The sequence below is a fragment of the Muntiacus reevesi genome, chromosome 4 (assembly GCF_963930625.1).
Source record: "Muntiacus reevesi chromosome 4, mMunRee1.1, whole genome shotgun sequence".
In the NCBI taxonomy this organism is placed as follows: domain Eukaryota; kingdom Metazoa; phylum Chordata; class Mammalia; order Artiodactyla; family Cervidae; genus Muntiacus; species Muntiacus reevesi.
The window spans coordinates 170,981,164-171,002,274 of NC_089252.1; the positions used below are offsets into that span (position 1 = coordinate 170,981,164).

The 21,111-nt window shown below is 57.1% G+C and overlaps 1 protein-coding gene across 7 annotated transcripts; it reads left to right on the forward strand.

Moving 5' to 3' along the window:
* Window positions 1-957: 957 nt before the first annotated feature.
* On the forward strand, window positions 958-20,804 carry SMARCC2 (SWI/SNF related, matrix associated, actin dependent regulator of chromatin subfamily c member 2). 7 transcript variants are annotated; one of them, XM_065934924.1, is made up of 30 exons: window positions 958-1,151; window positions 3,092-3,211; window positions 3,800-3,885; window positions 4,342-4,423; window positions 4,524-4,616; window positions 5,214-5,283; window positions 5,512-5,581; window positions 6,314-6,389; window positions 6,558-6,689; window positions 6,793-6,908; window positions 8,106-8,230; window positions 9,458-9,517; window positions 9,670-9,707; window positions 9,980-10,110; window positions 10,372-10,443; window positions 12,283-12,396; window positions 12,826-12,979; window positions 13,632-13,724; window positions 13,953-14,069; window positions 14,150-14,212; window positions 14,502-14,760; window positions 14,997-15,158; window positions 15,409-15,473; window positions 15,699-15,834; window positions 15,908-16,074; window positions 16,744-16,878; window positions 17,877-18,258; window positions 18,585-18,665; window positions 18,933-18,998; window positions 19,488-20,804. In XM_065934924.1, exons 1-30 carry the CDS (start codon window positions 1,041-1,043, stop codon window positions 19,562-19,564), a joined length of 3,453 nt encoding a protein of 1,150 aa, XP_065790996.1. In that variant the 5' UTR covers window positions 958-1,040; the 3' UTR covers window positions 19,565-20,804. The 7 variants fall into 7 exon arrangements, with proteins under 7 accessions (XP_065790996.1, XP_065790991.1, XP_065790990.1 ...); XM_065934922.1 differs by having other exon boundaries at window positions 968-1,151; window positions 13,950-14,069; XM_065934919.1 differs by having other exon boundaries at window positions 966-1,151; window positions 18,585-18,998.
* The last annotated feature ends 307 nt before the right edge of the window (window positions 20,805-21,111 follow it).

Here is a 21,111-nt window from a genome sequence, read left to right on the forward strand (position 1 = left end):
GTCGCGCGGATCGGTGACCCACGCAGGAAGGGTCTCCCGGCCCGCGAAGATGCGGGTCTCAAGGGGCGCGAAGCCGTTTAGGAAGCGCTGGCGAGGCCGGCAGAGGAGGCAGCTGGAGCGGAGGGGGTCCCCGGGGCGGCGGCTAGCGGACTCCGGGTGGCGGGGTGAGACCTGGGACGCGGCGTTAGGGGCCAGGCAGGCTCAGACGGAGTTTCAGCGGGGAGCTCCTGGGAACGGATGAGAGGAAGGAACTTCTTGCGGAGACGGGTCCAGGGCCCCCCGGGATTAGGGGCTTTGTGGGGTTAGAAGTGTGCAAGGTGCGGACCGCTGAGGTCTGCGCTGGGGGTCCTCGAGCGGCCGGCACCCCTCGGGGTAGGATAGAGAGGTGCCCGCCTCCCGCGGCTGAGAGGCAAGAAAAGACGTCAGGCCAGGTCCAGCGCGGCCTCAGGAGGGCGTGCGCCCCTCCAGGAAGCCGCTTCCTCCCGGAGCGCGGGCCGCCGCCGCCAGGGAGGCCGCCAGGGTCCGCGCCGATCGGGCGCTCCGCCGCCTCCAGGGAGGCCGCCGGGGTCCGCGCCGATCGGGCGCTCCGCCGCCTCCAGGGAGACCGCCGGGGTCCGCGCCGATCGGGCGCTCCGCCGCCTCCAGGGAGACCGCCGGGGTCCGCGCCGATCGGGCGCTCCGCCGCCGCCAGGGAGGCCGCCGGGGTCCGAGCCGATCGGGCGCTCCTCCGCCTCCAGGGAGACCGCCGGGGTCCGCGCCGATCGGGCGCTCCGCCGCCTCCAGGGAGACCGCCGGGGTCCGCGCCGATCGGGCGCTCCGCCGCCGCCAGGGAGGCCGCCAGGGTCCGCGCCGATCGGGCGCTCCGCCGCCGCGGCGTCCGGCCGGCCGGCAGGGGGCGCTGCGCGGGCCGGGGCCGGCCCAGGCGGCGGGAGGCGGCGGCCGCGGCGGCGGGAGGCGGCGGGAGGCGGGCGGAGGAGGAGGCGGAGGAGGCGGGCGCTGAGCGGAGCGGGGCGGGCGGCGGCGGGCCCGAGCCCGAGAAGATGGCGGTGCGGAAGAAGGACGGCGGCCCCAACGTGAAGTACTACGAGGCCGCGGACACCGTGACCCAGTTCGACAACGTGCGGCTGTGGCTCGGCAAGAACTACAAGAAGGTAGGCGGGCAGGCCGCGCGGGGCGGCGGCGGGACGCAGGGGCCGCGGCCCGCGCGCCCCCAGCCCGGCCGCCCGCCCCCGCGGCCGCGCCCTCCCCGCGGCCCGCCGCCGCCCGCGCCCCTCCCCCGGCGCCCGGCTCCGGCCGCCGCCCCCGCGGCTGCGCGCGCTGCCCCCGGCTCTCCCCGCCGCGCGGCGGGTCGCGGCGCCGGCTGCCCACCCTGCAGAAGCCAGCGCCCTCCGGGCCTTTCCGGGAGGGACGGCGGCGGGTGGCCGGGTGCCGAGGGTCCCCCCACCCCCGCCCGGCCGCCCGAGCGTGCCCGCCGGGGCCCCCGCGAAGCCAGGTACCAGCAGGGCTGAGGCCTCGCCGCCGCTTTGTGTACGTTCAGAGCAAGATGATGGAAGCCGGAGGGTAAACAGCCCCAGAGCAGGCCCTCCGCTGCTCACCGGCCGGAAAAAGGCCCCCAGGCCGGGATCACCTGGCTACCGCCCGACCCCCATCTCCGTCCAAGGGGGAACAGAACGTCTTTGGGAGTCCGGGTATAGGAGTTCCTGGGCAGCTGCCCCTTCTAAAAGCATTGCTCAACTTCACAACGAAATCACCCCGCCACCTGGCCTTGCATTGCCTTGGGTTTGGGGTTCAGAGCCTAGGATGCAGTTTGTGTCCGGAGCCCCCCATCCCCTCGCAGGAGATACTGAGGTCGTGAACAAAGGGTTCAAGCCTTACCTGTCTTTTATACCAGACCTCTTCCTGGTGCTGCCTTTGTCTTTAGGCCTGGTTGAAAGGGACATCTCTGCCTAGGGCTTTTCTCTGGAGAGGGTCTGCGTCTCTTCCTTCTCACTACCCCCAATAAGAGGTTCTCGGACTTTCCTTCAGCTCCCAGTTCTTCCTGCTCATCTCTGCAACCTGTCAGAAGTGCGATGGGCCCGTGGAGGAGAACGCCTCTCTGATCCCGGTGATGAGTCTGGCCCTGTTCTCAGGGGTCTCTCTGGGTGTCAGAGCTTGACCAACAGCTGCTGGGTCTGTGGCTCGTCTCTATCCCAGTGTGAGGCTCTGGCTCCCAGGCTTCTACCTCTGACCTTTTGGACAGGAGATCAGTCTAGGGGCTTAGTGTCTGGCCCTGGGGGGATTGACAGCCTGTGACCTAGTTCAGCTGTCAAGCTCTTAGCTCTTTGTCATCTACCTTTTCTTTCAAGGATCTCTTTACACCTCCCACCAAAAGGTGCACTTTTTTCTAAGGTCGGGGTTGAGGAAAAGGGGATCAAAAGGTAAGGTTAGCCTCTTTGCACAGTTTTACATGAGAACTGAAGGCCAGGATGCTAGGTCGCATTATATGGAAATATTTAAGAAGGCCCAGGGTCGCCTGTGTCCAATACAGTTTCCTCAGAAAGCGTACATACTGGCTTGCTATTGCCCACCTGGCTTGCTATTGCCCACCTGGCTTTTCCCTTCTAGGAGGGCATGTGAAGACATGTGCCCTGTGTTGCCTCTTTGCACCTTTCTTATCAGGCTGTATTATAGGGGGAATCTTGGCCTTCCACACCATTACTCGAAGAAGTAGACTGCTGTCCCCCTTAGAGCATTCCAGATGGTGCTTCTGTGGCCTGATCCCTATGAATCTTCAGAATTTTACAACTCTTGGTGCCAACGGCCAAAGATCAGGACCCTGCAGCTCCATTTTTAGGGTGTATTTGGGGGAGAGTAGGAAGCTGCCTATACCCTCAGCACCCAAGACTGGTAGTAGGCAGTTGAAATCCATCTTCTTGGTGAGGGGCACCTCAGGCCTGCCTTCTGCCAGTTTCTTTCTAAGAGATTAGGTGTGTAGGGGGAGAGGACACGATTTCTATCCCAGATGCTTCCAGAGCTCCTGGGGGAGAAATAAGGGATACGGTGGGAAATTGACTTGGGGTCTGTCTTTCTTCCCTTCTCCCTGTTTCCCCAGTATATACAAGCCGAACCGCCCACCAACAAGTCCCTGTCTAGCCTGGTTGTACAGTTGCTACAATTTCAGGAGGAAGTTTTTGGCAAACATGTCAGCAATGCACCGCTCACTAAACTGCCGGTGAGTGCAAAAAGCGAGGGGGCAAATCCGAGGAGGAGCTGTCTTTTTTGTTTTTGTAAATCTTCTAGTTTCTGAGGTTTGGGTGACTTCCTACCATCCCTTTCCCTGGTTGGGGTGTTACTGGCTTGGCAGAGCCCCCAGTTTGCCATCCCTTTTGTCCTAGTAATAGTTCATGCAACAGGTTATCTCAGAGTGTCTCAACTCAGTCATGAAACTCAGGGCATGGTGGAAAGCGTGTGAGGTTTGGATTTGTACACTTGGTGTCTCTGTCGTCTTGGACAAGCCATTTATGCCGTTGAGTCTTGGTTCCTTTATCTCTTGATTAATATACCTCCCTTGTAGGTATAACCTGTAATGATTAACGAGGTAACCCAGCAAAGGGAATCCGGCAGGGGACGTGGTGCGGCTTTGTGAACGGTGGTTTCTCTCCCCTCTTCTAGGCTGCAAGATAGAATGGCACAGGGGTTAAGGAATTCCAGCTTTGAGAGGGAGATCAGTGCAGCATAAAATTTTGTGAAAGAATTGTTAAATCATAAGATAATTTAGGATGTAACTCTTACATACTTCTTCCCTGTCTCAATTTTGTAGATCAAATGTTTCCTAGATTTCAAAGCAGGAGGCTCGCTATGCCACATACTTGCAGCTGCCTACAAGTTCAAGAGTGACCAGGGATGGTGAGAGGCCTTCTCTTCTCTCTGTACTTCTTACATTTAGTTTAAAGGGAATCCCCCTTTATGATTCCCTGGGGTCTTTGTAGGGTGGGAGAGGGTAGACATTCTTACAAGTCTTTTACTTTGCTAGATCAGCAGACCTGACCTGCTAGGTCAGAAAAGTGGCTGGGAGTCAGAGCCAGGAGTCTCAGAATGCGTGAATGTGTATGTGCGTGCCGGTGTGTGTATTGTAGAGAAAAAGGGATTCTTAGGTTGCCATCTCAAGCCTTTCTTTGTCCTTTCGGACTAACTACAAAGTGATTTGTGTAGTTGAGATCAGTGAACCCCAGATCCCAGGTGATTTTGGCACAGCTGAGGGCAAAATTGCCTCCTGATCTCCCATGTTAAAATAATCACACATGCTAACCTCGTCCCCAGACTTGAGCTATACCACTCACTAGATTATTGCTTCTTTACAAGGCGGCGTTACGATTTCCAGAATCCATCACGCATGGACCGCAATGTGGAAATGTTCATGACCATTGAGAAGTCCTTGGTGCAGGTAATAGTCAAGAACTCCCCCACTTATCTCCCTTCCCTGCATGAGAATCCAAAACACCCCTTCCCTATGTTCTCATCCCACTTATTTCTTCTCCCCACAGAATAATTGCCTGTCTCGACCTAACATTTTTCTGTGCCCAGAAATTGAACCCAAACTGCTAGGGAAATTAAAAGACATTATCAAGAGACATCAGGTGAGTGGGTGGGTCAGGAGAGGTTTTAGAAATTCCGTAACTCTTTCTCTGATGTTTTGCATACAAGTAGCAGCCCCAGGGTAGCCCCGCCTGTTTAGAAGAATATTAGAATTAAAGCTTGAAGCCTCTGTTTCCGTTTCTCCCATTCCGGTTCTTGGCAGGTGTAGCGCACTGTCCCTAGAGTCTGCACAGGCCTGAGGGGAAAAGCATCTATTTCCACTGAGCTAGAGATTGCCTGATTTCAGATCAGTGAGATCTTTGCTCTCTGGAACTCTGTAATTACAAGCAGATGTCATTGGGACATACAGGGACATAAACTTGACTGTTCATTTCACATGTGTAACAGAGTATCTGTTCAGAGGTTTATCTGTAGCAATTTAAAATTCTTTGATTTTTCTCCATTATTAGCAAAGTCCCAGCTGTTTCTCTCTGCCACTCAGCTGATGTGTATTTAGAGAATGCAAACCAACCTTCATACCATTCTGTTACCATATGATCATGAAGGCAGATCTGCGGTTCAATCTTACTTTGGTTTATTTACATTCATGACTGATTCAAAGGGGACCACACTTACCTGCCTCTCTGTATGTTGTCCAGGGAACGGTCACTGAGGATAAGAACAGCGCTTCCCACGTTGTGTATCCCGTTCCAGGGAACCTGGAGGAAGGTGAGACCTGGGTTTTCTTGCTCACCGCAGTGGATGGCCTGGGCTGGGAGGTGGAGGACCACTCAGGAGCTGTGCAGCGCCGGGGCTCGTCCCTCCTTAGAACCCTGACTCTTCGCGCCGCCCTCGTCCGCAGCCCGCGGCCCTGCTCCGGCAGGTGGTGTGTGCGGAGTTCTGTGGTATCTGTGCCCTTTCAGCTCATGTCTCATCCTGCTGTGTCTCTGTCCCCAGAGGAATGGGTCCGGCCGGTCATGAAGAGAGATAAGCAGGTTCTCCTGCACTGGGGCTACTATCCTGACAGGTGAGGATGGGATCTGGGACAGGTGTAAGCACAAGAGCCAGGCTGAAAAGCCCTGGAGCATCTAGGAAAGCCAGAGGGCGCTCTTTGAGAGCTGCTTTTTGCTCTGTTAATTTGTTCTCCCGCCTATTATGCGAACCCTCTGCCTGCTCTGTGGGAAGTTTGGGCTTACTGGACAAAGCTTAGGCTGAAAGGATTGGGGCTTTGTGTGTGAGATGGTTATCCTAGTGTGAGTTTTGGTAAGTAAACATTAGAAATAATCTCAATATCTTAACAGTGGGGAAATGTTTCAGCAAATTTATATACCTAGTGAGTGGGCTATTTTACAGTATTAAAGTGATAGAGATACTGTACATAATTTATAGGTAAGTATTGGGAAAAAGTAGAATGTAAAATGACAAGTAGTATCCTTGCCCTTATGTAAAAACAAAATAATAGGGGGAAAAATTGTAGAAAAAAGTTACTGGGGAAAACATATATACTGAATGTCACAAATGCTTGTGTTAGGATGATTCCTTTCTTCTATTTTTGAAATGTTTTTTAATCATTTTTATTACTGTATAGTGAAAAGAATCCCAATATTAATTGGAAAAAAATAATCATACCCAACAAACCGTACAAAAAGTAACCCAACAGCCCGCTTTTTTTGTAAATGGGAAAGGTAAAAGGTTTGCCCTTTATTTTTCCACAACTCTATCCCATTGATTGTGCTTCACGCTCAATTTCCCATGGCAGTTATGACACATGGATCCCAGCCAGTGAAATTGAAGCATCTGTGGAAGATGCTCCAACTCCTGAGAAGCCTCGGAAGGTGAGCTCTCCTTGTCCGTCCTCCCTCCCCCGAGAAGAATCCGGGGCCGGACTGCTCTTGGAGGTGGACAGAGAGGCTCCTGGGCCCTTGGGCTCCTCTGTTAAGGGTCCCCAGACAGAGCTAGGGCTTCCAGGCCTCTCCCAGGAACCATCTGCCTTTGTGCTTCAGGTTCATGCAAAATGGATCCTGGACACAGACACCTTCAATGAATGGATGAATGAGGAAGACTACGAAGTAAATGATGACAAAAACCCTGTCTCCCGACGAAAGAAGATTTCAGCCAAGACGCTGACAGATGAGGTGAAAACTCTTTTTCTTTTCTCCTGAGCCCTTAGCCCAAGTCTCAGAACAGTCTTCGCTGGAGATTGTTGGCCGACATCTGCCCCAATTCTTCAACCTATAGGTGAACAGCCCAGACTCGGACCGACGGGACAAGAAGGGGGGCAACTATAAGAAGAGGAAGCGCTCCCCCTCACCGTCACCGACCCCAGAAGCCAAGAAGAAGAACGCTAAGAAGGGGTAGGCCAGCCCCAACCGGCCCCTGCCCACATGCTGGTTAAGGAAGGAAGGACAGACCCCCTCCTGTAACTGCCAGGCGCTGGCCTGCGAGGGAAGAGGTCTGTAGCTCTCCAGTGTCTGCTTGCGGTCCTGGCCTGGAGGAAGCGCAGAGCTCAATCTGCGGGTGAAAGGTCTTCGCCTCTCCCACTTTGTAGTGGTCAGTTTCTTCTTTGCTCTGCTCTGCCGTCAGGATCTTCTCTCCCAATTTTCTTCCTTGCAGTTGTTTTTTTAATTAGTTTATTTTTGGCTGCGTCTGGTCTTGATTGCAGTGCTCGAGGTTGCTCAAGATCTTCCCTGCAGCCCGTGGGTGCTCTAGTATGGCACACGAGCGCTAGGACATTCAGGCTTCGTAGCTGTGGCGGGGGCTTAGTTGCCCTGCCGCATGTGGGATCTTACTCCCTGGAGCAGGGATCGAGCCCACTTCCCTGCATTGGAAGGTGGATTTTCAACCACTGGACCAGCAGGGAGGTCCCTTCCTTGCAGTTTTATTGCGATGTAACTCACATACAGCCTTGTAGAAGTTTAAGGAATACATCATGATTTGGTTTACATGCATTGTGAAGTGATTATCAGAGTACATTTGGTAAGCATCTTTTGTCTCGTGTAGATAGTAAATTAAAGAAATAGAAAAATAAGTAAAAAAATTTTTTTCCTTGTTCTGAGAACTCTGAGGATTTACTCTCTTTTTTTTTTGTTTTGTTTTCTGGCTGTGTTGGGTCTTCACTGCTGCTGGGCTTTTCTCTAGTTGCGACAAGCGGGAGCTCCTCTCAGTGGTGATGAGCAGGCCGCTCGCTGAGTTGGCTTCTCCCGCTGCAGGGCGCAGAGCTCAGCGGCTTCCCTGGTTGCGGCTCCCGGGCACTAGAGCACAGACTTGGGAGCTGGGCGGGAGTTCGGGCGCTCCGTGTCACATGGGATCTTCCCGGCCCGAGGATAAAACCTGTGTCTCCTGCGTTCTTAACCACTGGACCGGCAGGGAAGGCCAGGATTTACTCTCCTGAAGCTTCCGTGTGCACCGTAGAGCAGTGTTATTTACGTTTATCACGTTGTACCTCACAGTTCCTTTGGGAGTTTTTCTTGCTTCCTTTCCATTGAACTCACCTTCCAGGGATCCCTTGTCCGAGGATGCCTGGATTCACGGGCACTCTCTCTCCTCCGCAGCCCCTCAACGCCTTACACCAAGTCAAAGCGGGGCCACAGAGAGGAGGAGCAGGAGGACCTGACGAAGGACATGGACGAGCCCTCGCCCGTCCCCAACGTGGAGGAGGTGACGCTGCCCAAGACAGGTACGGGCCAGGCCAGGCTCCCGGGCCGCCCCTGCCCGGCCTGTGTTCAACACTGCTGGGCGGGATGCCTTCCCAGGTATAGAGACTCTTTCCCTTAATTAGCTGGTTATTGAAACCACTGTCATCAGCACAGACAATCCTCTAACTTCATTTCCATGTCTTGAGTCATGGACCGTGCTGTCCCCAAACTTTTTATTACGCACTTGATAGCTCAGTTGGTAAAGAATCCGCCTGCAACGCAGGAGACCCTGGTTCGATTCCTGGGTCGGGAAGATCCGCTGGAGAAGGGATAGGCTACCCACTCCAGTGTTCTTGGTCTTCCCTGTGGCTCAGCTGGTAAAGAATCCGTCTGCAATGCGAGAGACCTGGGTTCAGTCCCTGGGTTGGGAAGATGCCCCTGGAGAAGGGAACGGCTGCCCACTCCGTGTTCTGGCCTGGGGAATCCCATGCCTACAGCCCGTGGGGTCGCAGAGTCAGACAGGCTGAGCGGCTTTCACTTTCCGCGTCCGTAAGATACACTTGCGCACCAATTAGACACATGCAGTGTTCACCGCCACCGTTAGGAACGTTATGAAAGACATGCCTTATGTAAGATTAGGAAGACGTAGAGGGTCAGGTTACAGGAAGAGGTTCTGGTATCCTCAGCCTGTATCCCAGTGGGCCTCTGTCGCGTCCCCACTTTGGAGGCCGCTGCCCTGCGGCGCTGCCCTCTGTCAGTATTCCACAGCCAGCCAGGCTGGGTTTCAGGAGGAGGGCGGGGAAGGCCCCTGAGAGAGGAGTCCCAGCTTTCACCCCTTCTTCCATCAGAGCAGCTCTCCTCTCTCTGTTTTCTGTGAGCTTCCATGTATGAATTCAGTGGAGGAAAATGTCCTCTGCTTTCAAAAATGTTTGAGATCCAGCCAGTCCTCTCCAGAATGATTTGGTCAGACTCGGTGTCAGTCCAGAAGGAACTTGCAGACTTCTGTATGGAGCTCAGGGGCCCAGAGACAAGAGTGACTGGTGAATGTTCATAGGGTAGAAGACGCTTTGTAAGAAAAAGGTCGAGTGAGGTGAATCTTTGACGCAAAGGGAGAAGTCTCAAGCTCTGGAATGGTTGTGATTGGTCATTTTGTGACGGATGGAGCAAGCTTTGGGAGAAGCTGAGCGCTCTGGAGCTGCTCACAGTGGAGAGGTGAGGGCTTGATTCAGACAGAACCTGTCTGTTAAAAGGACTCTCTCCCCTGGCAGTCAACACTAAGAAGGACTCGGAGTCAGCCCCAGTCAAAGGAGGCACCATGACCGACCTGGGTAAGATGGGGCACCCAGGGCAAGGCAGTCAGCGCCCAGAGGCGGGGGCGGGAGGCCGGCCCCTGCCCCTGGCCTGCTGGGGCCTTTCCAGAAGCGCACTCGTTCTCCGGACCCTCAGGCAGCAGCAACCTCTGTCTTGCTGTCTCTTCCAGATGAACAAGAGGATGAGAGCATGGAGACCATGGGCAAGGTAGAGCCGGCTTGCAGAGCCCCAGCTCTCGCTGGGATTCGGCCCCTGATTACAAAGTTCCTTTCACCCAGACTTGCCACTGCCCAGACTCTTCCCAGCCTAGAACTCATTCTCACTGTTGCTCAAACCTCAGAGCCTTCCGAGTCCCACGGCCCGTGACTGTTGCGTCCCATCCCACCTTTCGTGCCCACGTTCCCAGGGTTGGGGAGAAGCGGGGGGCTGCTGCGGGCTGAACGAGAGGGCCGAGGGTCCAGCGGCCTGCGTGCCTGCAGGACGAGGACGAGAGCAGCCCGGGCACCAAGGGGGAGCAGACCAAGAACCCGGAGCTGCACGAGGACAACGTGACCGAGCAGACCCACCACATCATCATCCCCAGCTACGCGGCCTGGTTTGACTACAACAGGTACCGCTGCTCCAGCCCCTCACCAGCGCCTCACTCTCCCGTGCCCACGGGTCAGCGCGTTCCGCCTCCCGCCGCCTCAGCCAGCAAGGCTGCGGTACCGTTCAGCTGTAGGGGGGCTCCTGGTCTAGTTCAGATCCAGGCCTCCTGTTCCTGCTTGCTGCCCCTTGTCCCAGACGCTTCCTCCTTTGGGGTCCCCCTCACGTCTTTGGGGTCCCCTCCCTCCACTCGAGCCTCCTCATTGCTCCCTGGCTTCTCTTGCAGTGTTCACGCCATCGAACGGAGGGCTCTCCCTGAGTTCTTCAATGGCAAGAACAAGTCCAAGACTCCGGAAATGTAAGGCCCTCCTGCTCGTGGTTCTCTTCCTCCTGATCCAGTTGGGCAAACACTTCTTGGCTCCTTACATGAGACAGGCCCTGCGCTAGGCTCACAGGCAGCCCTGGCCCGGCGCTGGGCCTGCCCTCTGGGATCTGCCGGGGGCCGTGTGAGGCTTGCTCTTCCGTTCAGAACAAGCGTCTGCTCCCCCCGGGCTCAGCTGTTTCCTCCTTCTGTTTCTTTTAACGGGGTTTAGAGCTCTCCATCCACAATTACCTGTGCTCTCTAAAACGTAAATATCTCCAGCATAAGTGATCTCTGTGAATTAAAGGATAGAGAGATGTGTTTTGTAACGTCTGGGCCTGGGGCTCAGACATCTTCATGTCCTTCGAGGCTCCTCCTCAGAGCAAACCTGCCTGACTTTCGTTTGGTGATTTTTCTGTGATTAGGAGTGTTCCAGGATAGACATGGTCGGGCAGGTGGGAGCTGGTGCTGAGCCCGGGCCCCCTGAGGGCTGAGCGCACTGGCTTCCCAGCGGCTCCTCAGCTCCCCGTCCCCCTGCTCCGGGGTCCCCAGCTTCCCAGCGGCTCCTCAGCTCCCCGTCCCCCTGCTCCGGGGTCCCCGGCTTCCCAGCGGTCCTCAGCTCCCCGTCCCCCTGCTCCGGGGTCCCCGGCTTCCCAGCGGCTCCTCAGCTCCCCGTCCCGCTGCTCCAGGGTCCCCGTCCCTTCCACCATTTCTTTCCCCACAGCCTGGTATCGCTCTCTGCTCCTCCTCTTGCTGGGAAAGCAGTGTATGAAGAAGCCTTGCTCTCTCCAGAGGCAGTAGTGACAGATGACATGAGTTCAACTTGATCTGCAGGGAGGGTTGGAACTAGAACTCTTCACACTTTGCACTCTGGGTGTAAAATACCAAGTGACGATAATTGCCTATATGTATTGAGAGCCCTCTATCTCTAATTACTTATTATCCTAAGTGTCCTATGTACCTTGACTAATTCAGTCTTCACATCACTTTAGCGGTAGTCTTACTGTCTTCAGTTTACTGACAAGGAGGGCTTCAGTCACTTGCTTACAGTTCGCAGCTGGTGAGCAATGAAGCTGGGCTCTGAGTGCTGTGGTCTGGCTCATGCTCTCAGACTTTCCGCTGCATCACCCAGTAGCTGCCACCGTTGGAGCTGCTAGAGCGTGCCCAGCACTACCGTCTATCTCTACAGACCTTTCTGTTCTCAGCAGACACTTCATTTTACTGTTAAGGTGACTGAGGTTCAGAAATTTAAGGCCATCATAGTAGAACTAGGATTTGAACTCAGACCTTCCCACCTTCTAAACATGTCTTCTTTAGACTGTGCCCTAAAAAAAAAATTAATAAATAAATAAAAAGAAAGAAAAAAAAAGGCTGTGCCCTGCCCCCTAGGTGGAGGCACCTCTGGGACTTCCCTTTAACATCTGCCTTTGGAATTCAGGGCACTTTCTCTTTGTTTTCTTTCCCAAATGTTGGTTGGATGAGGCATTTGTTAGCGTCATGGTTAGGATTCTGTTAGCCTAGTGGTTAGGATTCTGGACTTTCACTGCCAGGATCCAGGTTCATTTCCCGGGAAGGGAGCTGAGATCCGGCAAGCCACGTGGAATGGCCAAGAGAAGAAGCTGGATGAAAAATCCCCAAGCACACACAGCCAAGGAGATAACTCGTTTAACGAGAAATCCCATCAAGGGTCTGAACCCCTCACGTCTAGCACACCGGAGACCCGCAGTGCATGTTGAGTCAGATGAGGCATTCTTTGCCACACGTGAAGGTCGTTCTCCTCTTACCAATTCTTCCCACCCCTCAGCCCTCTCAGCGTCCCTCTCTCTCTCCTCTAAGCTACCTGGCCTATCGGAACTTCATGATTGACACTTACCGGCTGAACCCCCAAGAGTATCTCACGTCCACCGCCTGTCGCAGGAACCTGGCAGGGGATGTCTGTGCCATCATGAGGTGGGTCTGCAGCTGGGGGGTGGCAGCTGGGGGGTGGCTCAAGGGCGATGCGCACAGATGCCTCTTGGCTGAAGCAGAGAGGCCGCTGGCACGGCGCGTCGGGGATGAGCAGGAAAGACACCTCTAGAGAAAGGCCACGTTCAGGCTGGGGTCAGGGTGGCTTAGGGGATGGCAGGGCGCGCCCTGCAGTGTGGCGGGAGGGAGAAGGAGCCCGTCTGTAGTGAAGGAGCGTATCCAGTGAGAGGTGCAGGAAGCGATGTTTAGCGGCTGGGCGGCCATGGAGCGAGGCCCTGGCGCAGATGGAGACTGGGCTGTCTGCTCTGTGGGGGCCGGGAGGAGGCCGTATTTCCCGGGGAGGAGAAGGAGCAGAGAAGAGCCTGCCCCCGGCCGTCTCCTCGTGTGTGACCCAGTCTCCGCCTCTCCTCACAGGGTCCATGCCTTCCTAGAACAGTGGGGTCTCATCAACTACCAGGTGGATGCCGAGAGTCGACCAACTCCTATGGGGCCTCCGCCCACCTCTCACTTCCACGTCTTGGCGGACACACCGTCTGGGCTGGTGCCGCTGCAGCCCAAGACCCCGCAGGTAGAGAAGGGCTTCGGGCCGGGGGACCGGGGCAGACGGGCTTCTTTGGACTTTTCTTTTTCTGGTTTTTTAGGGTAATGTTTCAGGAGTGTTTTGAGGCTTCTTCCTTTTCCATGGGATGCAAAGGGCCACAGGAGTCAGTCCCATGTATTTAGCACCCTCTCTCAGCCTTTGTACCTAAGACTGCAAGGACTTGCTGAGGGAGAAAAGATGCTTGTCCTTGGGGAGCAGATAGGCTAATGTAGGGGATGGCGCAGATAGAGAAAAATGGCTTACAGTTCAGTTGCATGAAATTTTTTAACCTTGTCACGTTTCCAACATTTTTTTCATTTTTGCTCCATAATTTTTTTCACTTCCATTTTTTTCCATTTCCATTTCATACATTACAAAAATTGTTATGTGGCTTGCCCAGGGTCAGACATGTAGGATTAGAACCTACTTGTCCAGCTCCTAAGAGAACCTGTAAAGACACATGCGAATACAAATGGATATCGTGCCAATTCCGGATCTAATTAATCATTAAGGGAACACGGAACTGTGGCATGAGTGCCCCCCGAGCTTCGGGCTGCCCAGCGTCTGGTCTGGAGGCCTCCAGGGCCTCAGCCTGGTCATTTTGTGCCCAGCCTCCATGACGCCAAGCTCTGTCCCCCAGGGCCGCCAGGTTGATGCTGATACCAAGGCTGGGCGAAAGGGCAAAGAGCTGGATGACCTGGTGCCAGAGACGGCTAAGGGCAAGCCAGAGCTGGTAGGTGGGGTGTAGACCCCGCTGGGCCGCTTCTTCGCCCCTTTACTAGGGGCCCCTGCCCGGGAAGAAGCGCCTCGAGAGCACAGGCGCTGCAGTGAGGGAGGAAGTCCCCAGGGGCGTCCCTGGCTGTGGGGAGGGAGCGCCTTCTGTCTGTCCTCTCTCTCTGTCTGCCCCTGGTCCCGGCAGTCACTCGGATTCACCTCTTTCTTTCCCTTCCACAAATAGCAGAACTCCGCTTCCCAGCAAATGCTCAGCTTCCCTGACAAAGGCAAGGAGAAACCGGCGGACATGCAGAACTTCGGGCTGCGCACGGACATGTACACGAAGAAGAACGTGCCCTCCAAGGTGCGGGGCGGCGGGGTCGGTGCCCCCTGGGCCCTCGAGGCCGCAGCTCTCCCCGCTGACCCACCCGCGTTTCCGTGCAGAGCAAAGCTGCAGCCAGCGCCACTCGCGAGTGGACGGAGCAGGAGACCCTGCTGCTCCTGGAGGTAGCGGGGCGGGAGGGGGAGTGTCCTGCGGGAGGGGGGTGGCCAGGGAGCGGCGAGGGCGTGATCCTGCCCGTCTCTCTGCTCCCAGCGCGGGGCCAGCGCCGGGCAGGGGCTGCGGCCGTTTTGTCAGCCCCTGTCCTCTCCAAGTGCTCCTTGGAGACTCCGCCTGGGCCCGGCAGGGCACCTGCGTGTCACAAGCCAGAGAGCCCGAGGCGGCCCTGCCCGGTGGGGCGGGGGCGCGGCCCGGGGGCGGCGGCCGCTGGAGCGAGTGTGGCTGTCGCCACCGCAGGCGCTGGAGATGTACAAGGACGACTGGAACAAGGTGTCGGAGCACGTGGGCAGCCGCACGCAGGACGAGTGCATCTTGCATTTCCTCCGGCTTCCCATCGAAGACCCGTACCTGGAGGACTCACAGGCCTCCCTGGGCCCCCTGGCCTACCAGCCCATCCCCTTCAGCCAGTCCGGCAACCCTGTGATGAGCACCGTTGCCTTCCTGGCCTCTGTCGTCGATCCTCGAGTGGCCTCAGCTGCTGCGAAGTCAGCCCTAGGTAACGCGCAGGGCTGCCAGCCCTCTTGGTTTGCATTGGAAAGGCTGGGTACTCTGACCGGGGAACCCCCTCAAGTTCACTCCCCTACTGGCCTTGTCTGTGGCTGGCAAGCCCAGGCAACGGTCCAGCTCCACGCAGGTGGAGATGAAGAGCTGGGCTTGTGAGGGAGCTCTCACAGAGAGTGCCATAACTGCCTGCCTGCCTGCTCCCAGCCTCCCCCTGTCTGGGTCTTACAGAAGAGTTCTCCAAAATGAAGGAAGAGGTCCCCACAGCTTTGGTGGAGGCCCACGTTAGGAAAGTGGAAGAAGCCGCCAAAGTGACAGGCAAGGCGGACCCAGCCTTTGGTCTGGAAAGCAGTGGCATCGCAGGGACCACCTCCGATGAGCCAGAGAGGATCGGTAAGGCCTGCCGTGTTCCCCAATTCCTCCCTTTGTACCAGCAGCCTCAGGCGCCTGGCCTCCCCTCACCATCCCTGCCTCCACCCGACCTCAGAGCGTGAGACGGATGGGGTGAGTTGGTGGGGCTTTACTTTAGGTACCGTGGCTTCCCACTGGCTCTCCCAGTAAGATCTTGGCTAGAAGGGGCAGTTGGAAGAGTGTGGTAGACCAGCTGTCAGACATTTCCTGTTTCCTCTTCCCCTGGACCCAGAGGAGAGCGGGACTGACGAGGCGCGGGCGGAGGGCCAGGCCACAGAGGATAAGAAGGAACCCAAGGTACAGCGGGATTGACACGGGCTGGGAAGGCCGAGGGGTCCGGCGTGGACCAGGGAAGGGGAGCCGGCTCCACTTAGCTCGGGCAGGCAAGGGCTGGGCTCTGATGGGGCTGCGTCCTGGATGCAGGTCCCCGCCCCAGTGAGAGGTGTAAACTCGGCTCCTGTCTGGGCTCTGTGTGCGAACCACACCCTGACTCTCCCCTTTGTCCTTTCCCTGGGACTCCAGGAACCTCGAGAAGGAGGTGGGATTGCAGAGGAGGAAGCGAAGGAGAAGACCAGCGAGCCGCCCAAGAAGGACGAGGAGAAGGGGAAGGACGGCGACAGCGAGAAGGAGTCCGAGAAGGGCGATGGAGACCCGACAGGTGAGCTGCGCGTGGCGGTCGGGCTTCAGAGAGGAAGCCGGGCCCCGGGCTCACGGCCCTCTTCCCGGCCCAGCGGACCCTGAGAAGGAGAAGGAGCCCAAGGAGGGGCAGGAGGAGGTGCTGAAAGAAGCCGTGGAGCCGGAGGGGGAGCGGAAGACGAAGGTGGAGCGCGACATCGGCGAGGGCAACCTCTCCACCGCCGCCGCCGCAGCCCTGGCCGCCGCCGCCGTGAAGGCCAAGGTGAGGCCCGGGCCCGGGGAAGGGGGCGCCGCTGCTCATCGCGGGTCCCCTGGCGGAGCGCCTGCCGTGTCATCCTCACCCGGTGCCGGCCTGTCCCCTGTCCCCGTCGGATCCTGAGGGGGCCCCTTGGTCATCCCCTCGCTCATCTTCTTTAAGCCTTTATCATTAGGCCTGTTTTGTTTCTTGTTTGTAACTTTTTATTGTAAAACCTTTTACTTATTTGGCCGCACTGGGTCTTGGCGTGGCATGTTGCGGAGCACAGGCTCTGGAGCGAGAAGGCTGCAGAAGCAGCAGCTCCCGGGCGCCGGTTGCGGCACTTGGGGCCGCGGGCGGACTTGCCCCACGGCCTACGGGATGTTAATTCCCCGGCCAGCGATCGAACCCACATGCTCTGCGTTGGAAGGTGGATTCTTAGCCACCAGACCACCGGGGAAGTCCTGAGTGGGCCTGTCTTCACCCTCTCGATGATTTGACCACGTCTTATCCTTTGATATTCTCTCTTTTTTTCACGTTCTTTTAAAAATACCACTCAAGCCTGTGCTGCTCTCTGGGTTGTGAGCACAGCAAGCTCTGTCTTAAAGCCTGTCAGCCCCCACCCCACCCTTCTCTGTCGCCCAGCGTCTTCAGCTGGGCCCTTCCGCTGATGGCCACCCCGCCCCTCCTCCTTAGCACTTGGCTGCCGTTGAGGAGAGGAAGATCAAATCTCTGGTGGCCCTGCTGGTGGAGACCCAGATGAAAAAGCTGGAAATCAAACTCCGGCACTTTGAGGAGCTAGAGACGATCATGGACCGGGAGCGGGAAGCGGTGAGTCAAGTCCCCGGGGGGTGGCGGGGCCCCACGTTGGCGCTGGGCTGGGCCTCAGTTTGGGGCGAGGGGAGCAGCAGTACAGGGAGCCTGCAGCCGGCAGGGCATCCCAGCGGAGCAGAACAGGGCAGGAGGAGCCGGCCCGGCGGCTAGGGACACGTGGCCCCACAGGGACAGCCTGGAGACTGAGGTCCCGCAGAGTGTCAGCCCCAGGGCCAAGTTCTTGTTGGTTCTTTGCTGCATCTCCAGGTCCTTGAAGGCTGCTTAGTCCACGGTAGACTTGCTACGGAGTGACTGTTGAGTGATTGGACAGGTTTAAGGCATGATGAGAGGGGAAGGGCTTCAGGTTCAGGGGTTGAAGTCAGGGAATAGGGTGGACATGGTGTCGAATCATTTTGATTCTTGGAAGACATAAAAGAAGTAGAAAGAAGACAAGGACCCTGATCCTGAACTCCTCAATTGAAGATATCAGTTATCCCATATGCAGACGTCAAAGTTGGTTAATGCTTCAAGTATCTGACAAATGGAAATTAAGAGATTTCCAATCAAGTATGAAAGTCCTGAGTGAGAGCAGAATAAAGCCAAAGCTCAGAGGCCAGTGAGGTGATCTGGGAGGGCTTCCTAAGAATTGTGTTTTTCTTTGGTTTTGAAGGAGGGAAAGAACATGATTTGACTAGAGGAACTTGGTTGGGGTGGAGTCGGTTTCCAAATGAAAGTAATGACAGATTCAAAGCTTTGGAGCTGAAAATGAACAAGGGCTACCATCAGATTAAGTCCACTTGTCCACTGCAGTGAGAAGCCATGCGGGCAGCCAGAGGACCTGGTGGGGGGATCTGGAGAGGGGAGGGGAGGCGAGAACAACGGAAGCCAGGCGCAAGGCTGCGGTTTGCTGTGGGGATCGCGGGAGTGGGAGGCTGGGCTTGTCAGAAGACAGAGGGGGGCAAGGTGTGCGCCTGGGGCTTCCTGCCGCCGGCTGACAGCTCCCCATCGTCCGGCAGCTGGAGTACCAGAGGCAGCAGCTGCTGGCCGACAGACAAGCCTTCCACATGGAGCAGCTGAAGTACGCGGAGATGCGGGCCCGGCAGCAGCACTTCCAGCAGATGCACCAGCAGCCGCCGCCGCCGCCGCCGGCCCTGCCCCCAGGCTCCCAGCCGGTCCCGCCTCCCGGCGCCGCTGGGCCACCCGCTGTCCATGGCTTGGCCATGGCTCCAGCCTCTGTGGCCCCGGCTCCCGCGGGCAGTGGGGCCCCTCCTGGAAGCCTGGGGCCCTCGGAACAGCTCGGGCAGGCAGGGCCAACTGTGGGGCCGCAGCAGCAGCCACCAGCTGGAGCCCCCCAGCCTGGGGCCGTCCCACCAGGGGTACCGCCCCCTGGACCCCATGGTGAGTGATGGCTCCTGACGCTGGCTGAGTGCCGGGGTCCGGGGGAGTGTTCCAGTTCTCAGAGGCAGAGTGTGATAGGGCTGGAGATGAGGATTGACCTCAGTTTCCACAGATCCTCCTTCACCGTGGCTATTCCCTAAGTCAACAGGGCTCCCTCCCCCGAGCCAGATTTTTGGAATTTTGTTCCAAGGATTTATCACTCAGTTCTAGTATCAGGAAAAGGGAAGATGGTGCCTCGGAGTGAGTGGGTTATCCTCACTGTGAGAGTGAGTTGGTGAGTAAGATTGTATGCCTCCAATTTTCTCCATCTCCCTCTTCATTCCCAGGCCCCTCACCGTTCCCCAACCAACAAACTCCCTCAATGATGCCAGGGGCAGTGCCAGGCAGCGGGCACCCAGGCGTGGCGGGTAATGCTCCTTTGGGTTTGCCTTTTGGCATGCCGCCTCCTCCTCCCGCGCCATCCATCATCCCATTTGGTAGCCTAGCCGACTCCATCAGTATTAACCTCCCCCCTCCTAACCTGCATGGGCATCACCACCATCTCCCGTTCGCCCCGGCCACGCTCCCCCCACCTAACCTGCCTGTGTCCATGGCGAACCCTCCACACCCTAACCTGCCGGCGACCACCACCATGCCATCTTTGCCTCTCGGGCCGGGGCTCGGATCCGCCGCAGCCCAGAGCCCTGCCATTGTGGCGGCTGTTCAGGGCAACCTGCTGCCCACTGCCAGCCCGCTGCCAGGTGAGAAGGGTCCTGCAGGGTCACGGGGGAGGGCGGGGTCCGGGGGGGGGCTCGGGGACCAGGGCTTCCAGGACCCTGTTTTTGAACGCTGTGGTAAAATTAGAACACAGGAGGGAAGGGCCTCTCTGGCTGTCCCCCGCCATTCCCCAGCCTGGCAGCTGCCCCCTGGGATGACGCTGGGGCCTTCCACTGGTGGGTCCCGGAGGAGTCCTCTGACAGAGCATCTCAGTTGTAAACTGGAAAATCAGCTCCTCGTTTGCATGACGTTTGCTTGTCCCCATCACGCTCAGGTGCCCCGTGTAGAGAGCTCCCTGGGGGGGGCAGGAGGACAGTTAGGGGCGCAGCAGTTCTCCCGGCGTGTGGCGGGAGAGGGCGCTGGGAAAAGGAGGCTGTCCGTCGGGGGCACTCATCTCCGTCCATCGCATGCCACGCCCGGCTGTGTCTGGTGGCCTGCTCCCCTCAGCTGATGCAACTTTCTTCTCTCCACAGACCCAGGCACCCCCCTGCCTCCAGACCCCACGGCCCCGAGCACAGGCACAGTCACCCCCGTGCCACCCCCCCAGTGAGGAGCCGCCCGACACCTCTCTCCCTCCTCACCCCCCACGGAGATCACGGTTCCAGAACAGCCCCGTCCCCACCACTGGGACCCTTCCCCAGCCTGGAGAGTTCGTCACTACGTAAGAAAGTCCTCCTGCCCCTCCAGAGCCCCCACCGTGCCTGTCAGGGGCATGCGTTTTTATATTGGATGATCCAAGGACTTCTGTGGAAAAGATGTTTCTAATGTCTGGGAGAGAAGATAGGATGGGGACGCTGCCCTCAAAGGAAGGGCTGGCAAAGGTCCTATTAACCACTCTTAAGGGCACATCCCCACAAAACTACTGCATTTTTTATGGATTGGGGGGGAAAGCCCTTTAAAAGGAAGTAGAGATTTAAAAAAGCCCTCCAACCAGTGAGAAAAATCCAACTTTTGCATTTTTTGGAGGAGGGAGGTGAGTTTTAGGAAGGGGGTGTTTAGGTTCTGGGGAGAGCTCTGATAGAATAGTGGCAGGGTCTGTCTCCTCCAGCCCTCCTTAGCGAGTCAGCCCCCACCCGCTTGGCCGCGTTTATTCCCACTCCTGCCTCCTGCTTCCTCTGTTCCTGTTTAGGCCCCCCGGCTCAGCCAGTGACCCCGTTCCCTCTGAATGTCAGTTTTGTGTTTTTAAAGTCTCCTGCGTAGTAGATGTCAGCGTATGTCTATTTGGTGGGGAAACGTCTCGGGGATCCCCGTGGTAGGTGGTGGAGGAAGAAGAAAGGGCACGTGGAGCTGTGTGGCCTCCTCCCGGGCCTGACTCCCGGAAGATGCAGAGAGGGGAGCACCAAAAGAATGGGAAGTTTTTAAAACGTGGGATTGTCAAAAAAGCACTTAAGCACCTCCTTCTTACAGAGGGACGTGGTGGGTCCCTCTGTCGCCTCTTCCCTCCCACCGTGACCGACGTGGCTGGTGGTGGGGAATTCCCTGGGATTTGGGATGGCAGCTGGGTGCGGGGCCTGACCTGGGGGCGTGCCGACCCCCGAAGGCAGCTCGTGCTCAGCTCTGCTCCCAGATTGCAGTGCCCCGAGCACCAGCCGTCCCCTCCTCATCCCCAACGTGAAGACAGCAGTGATCCAAGGCTCTCCGCTTCCCGGCCCCTCCCGCCAGGCCCTTTGTCCCTCGTGCCCCCGTTTCTCCTCCTCTGTGTCTTGGCACCTTTTTTCTGTTCGAAAGTTTTCTGTAAATTTTTTCTTTTCCCTTTTTTTTTTTTATAAATTAATTTGCTTTCCGTTCCATCTTGTGGATGCCTTCTGTGTTGCCTTACCCGTGGCAGTGAGGCAGGGGGATCGGCGGGAGGCAGCACCCGGGAGTCCTTCCAGCAGCGTTGGGCGGGGCTGCAGAGGCGCCCGGCCAACACCGGGCCAAAGGCAGCCCAGCTGTCGGGGCTGAACAACTGCAGGAGCTGGGGAGAGGCTCTCACCTGCTCTAAAAATAGCCACTTAAGATTTGGAAGGACATCTCACAACCTGGAAATTTTGTCTATTTATCCTCTCAGAAGCGGTGGCTTCATGTCTTCCCTTATTAGGCGGGAGAAGGCAGGCA

Excerpts from the sequence above, each read along its gene's own strand:
- SMARCC2 (XM_065934918.1), top strand. The coding sequence starts at position 1,041 with ATGGCGGTGCGGAAGAAGGACGGCGGCCCCAACGTGAAGTACTACGAG. Across the intron at positions 3,886-4,341 it reads TTCAAGAGTGACCAGGGATG|GCGGCGTTACGATTTCCAGA; the intron begins GTGAGAGGCCTT and ends CTTCTTTACAAG. Across the intron at positions 10,444-12,282 it reads AAGTCCAAGACTCCGGAAAT|CTACCTGGCCTATCGGAACT; the intron begins GTAAGGCCCTCC and ends CTCTCCTCTAAG.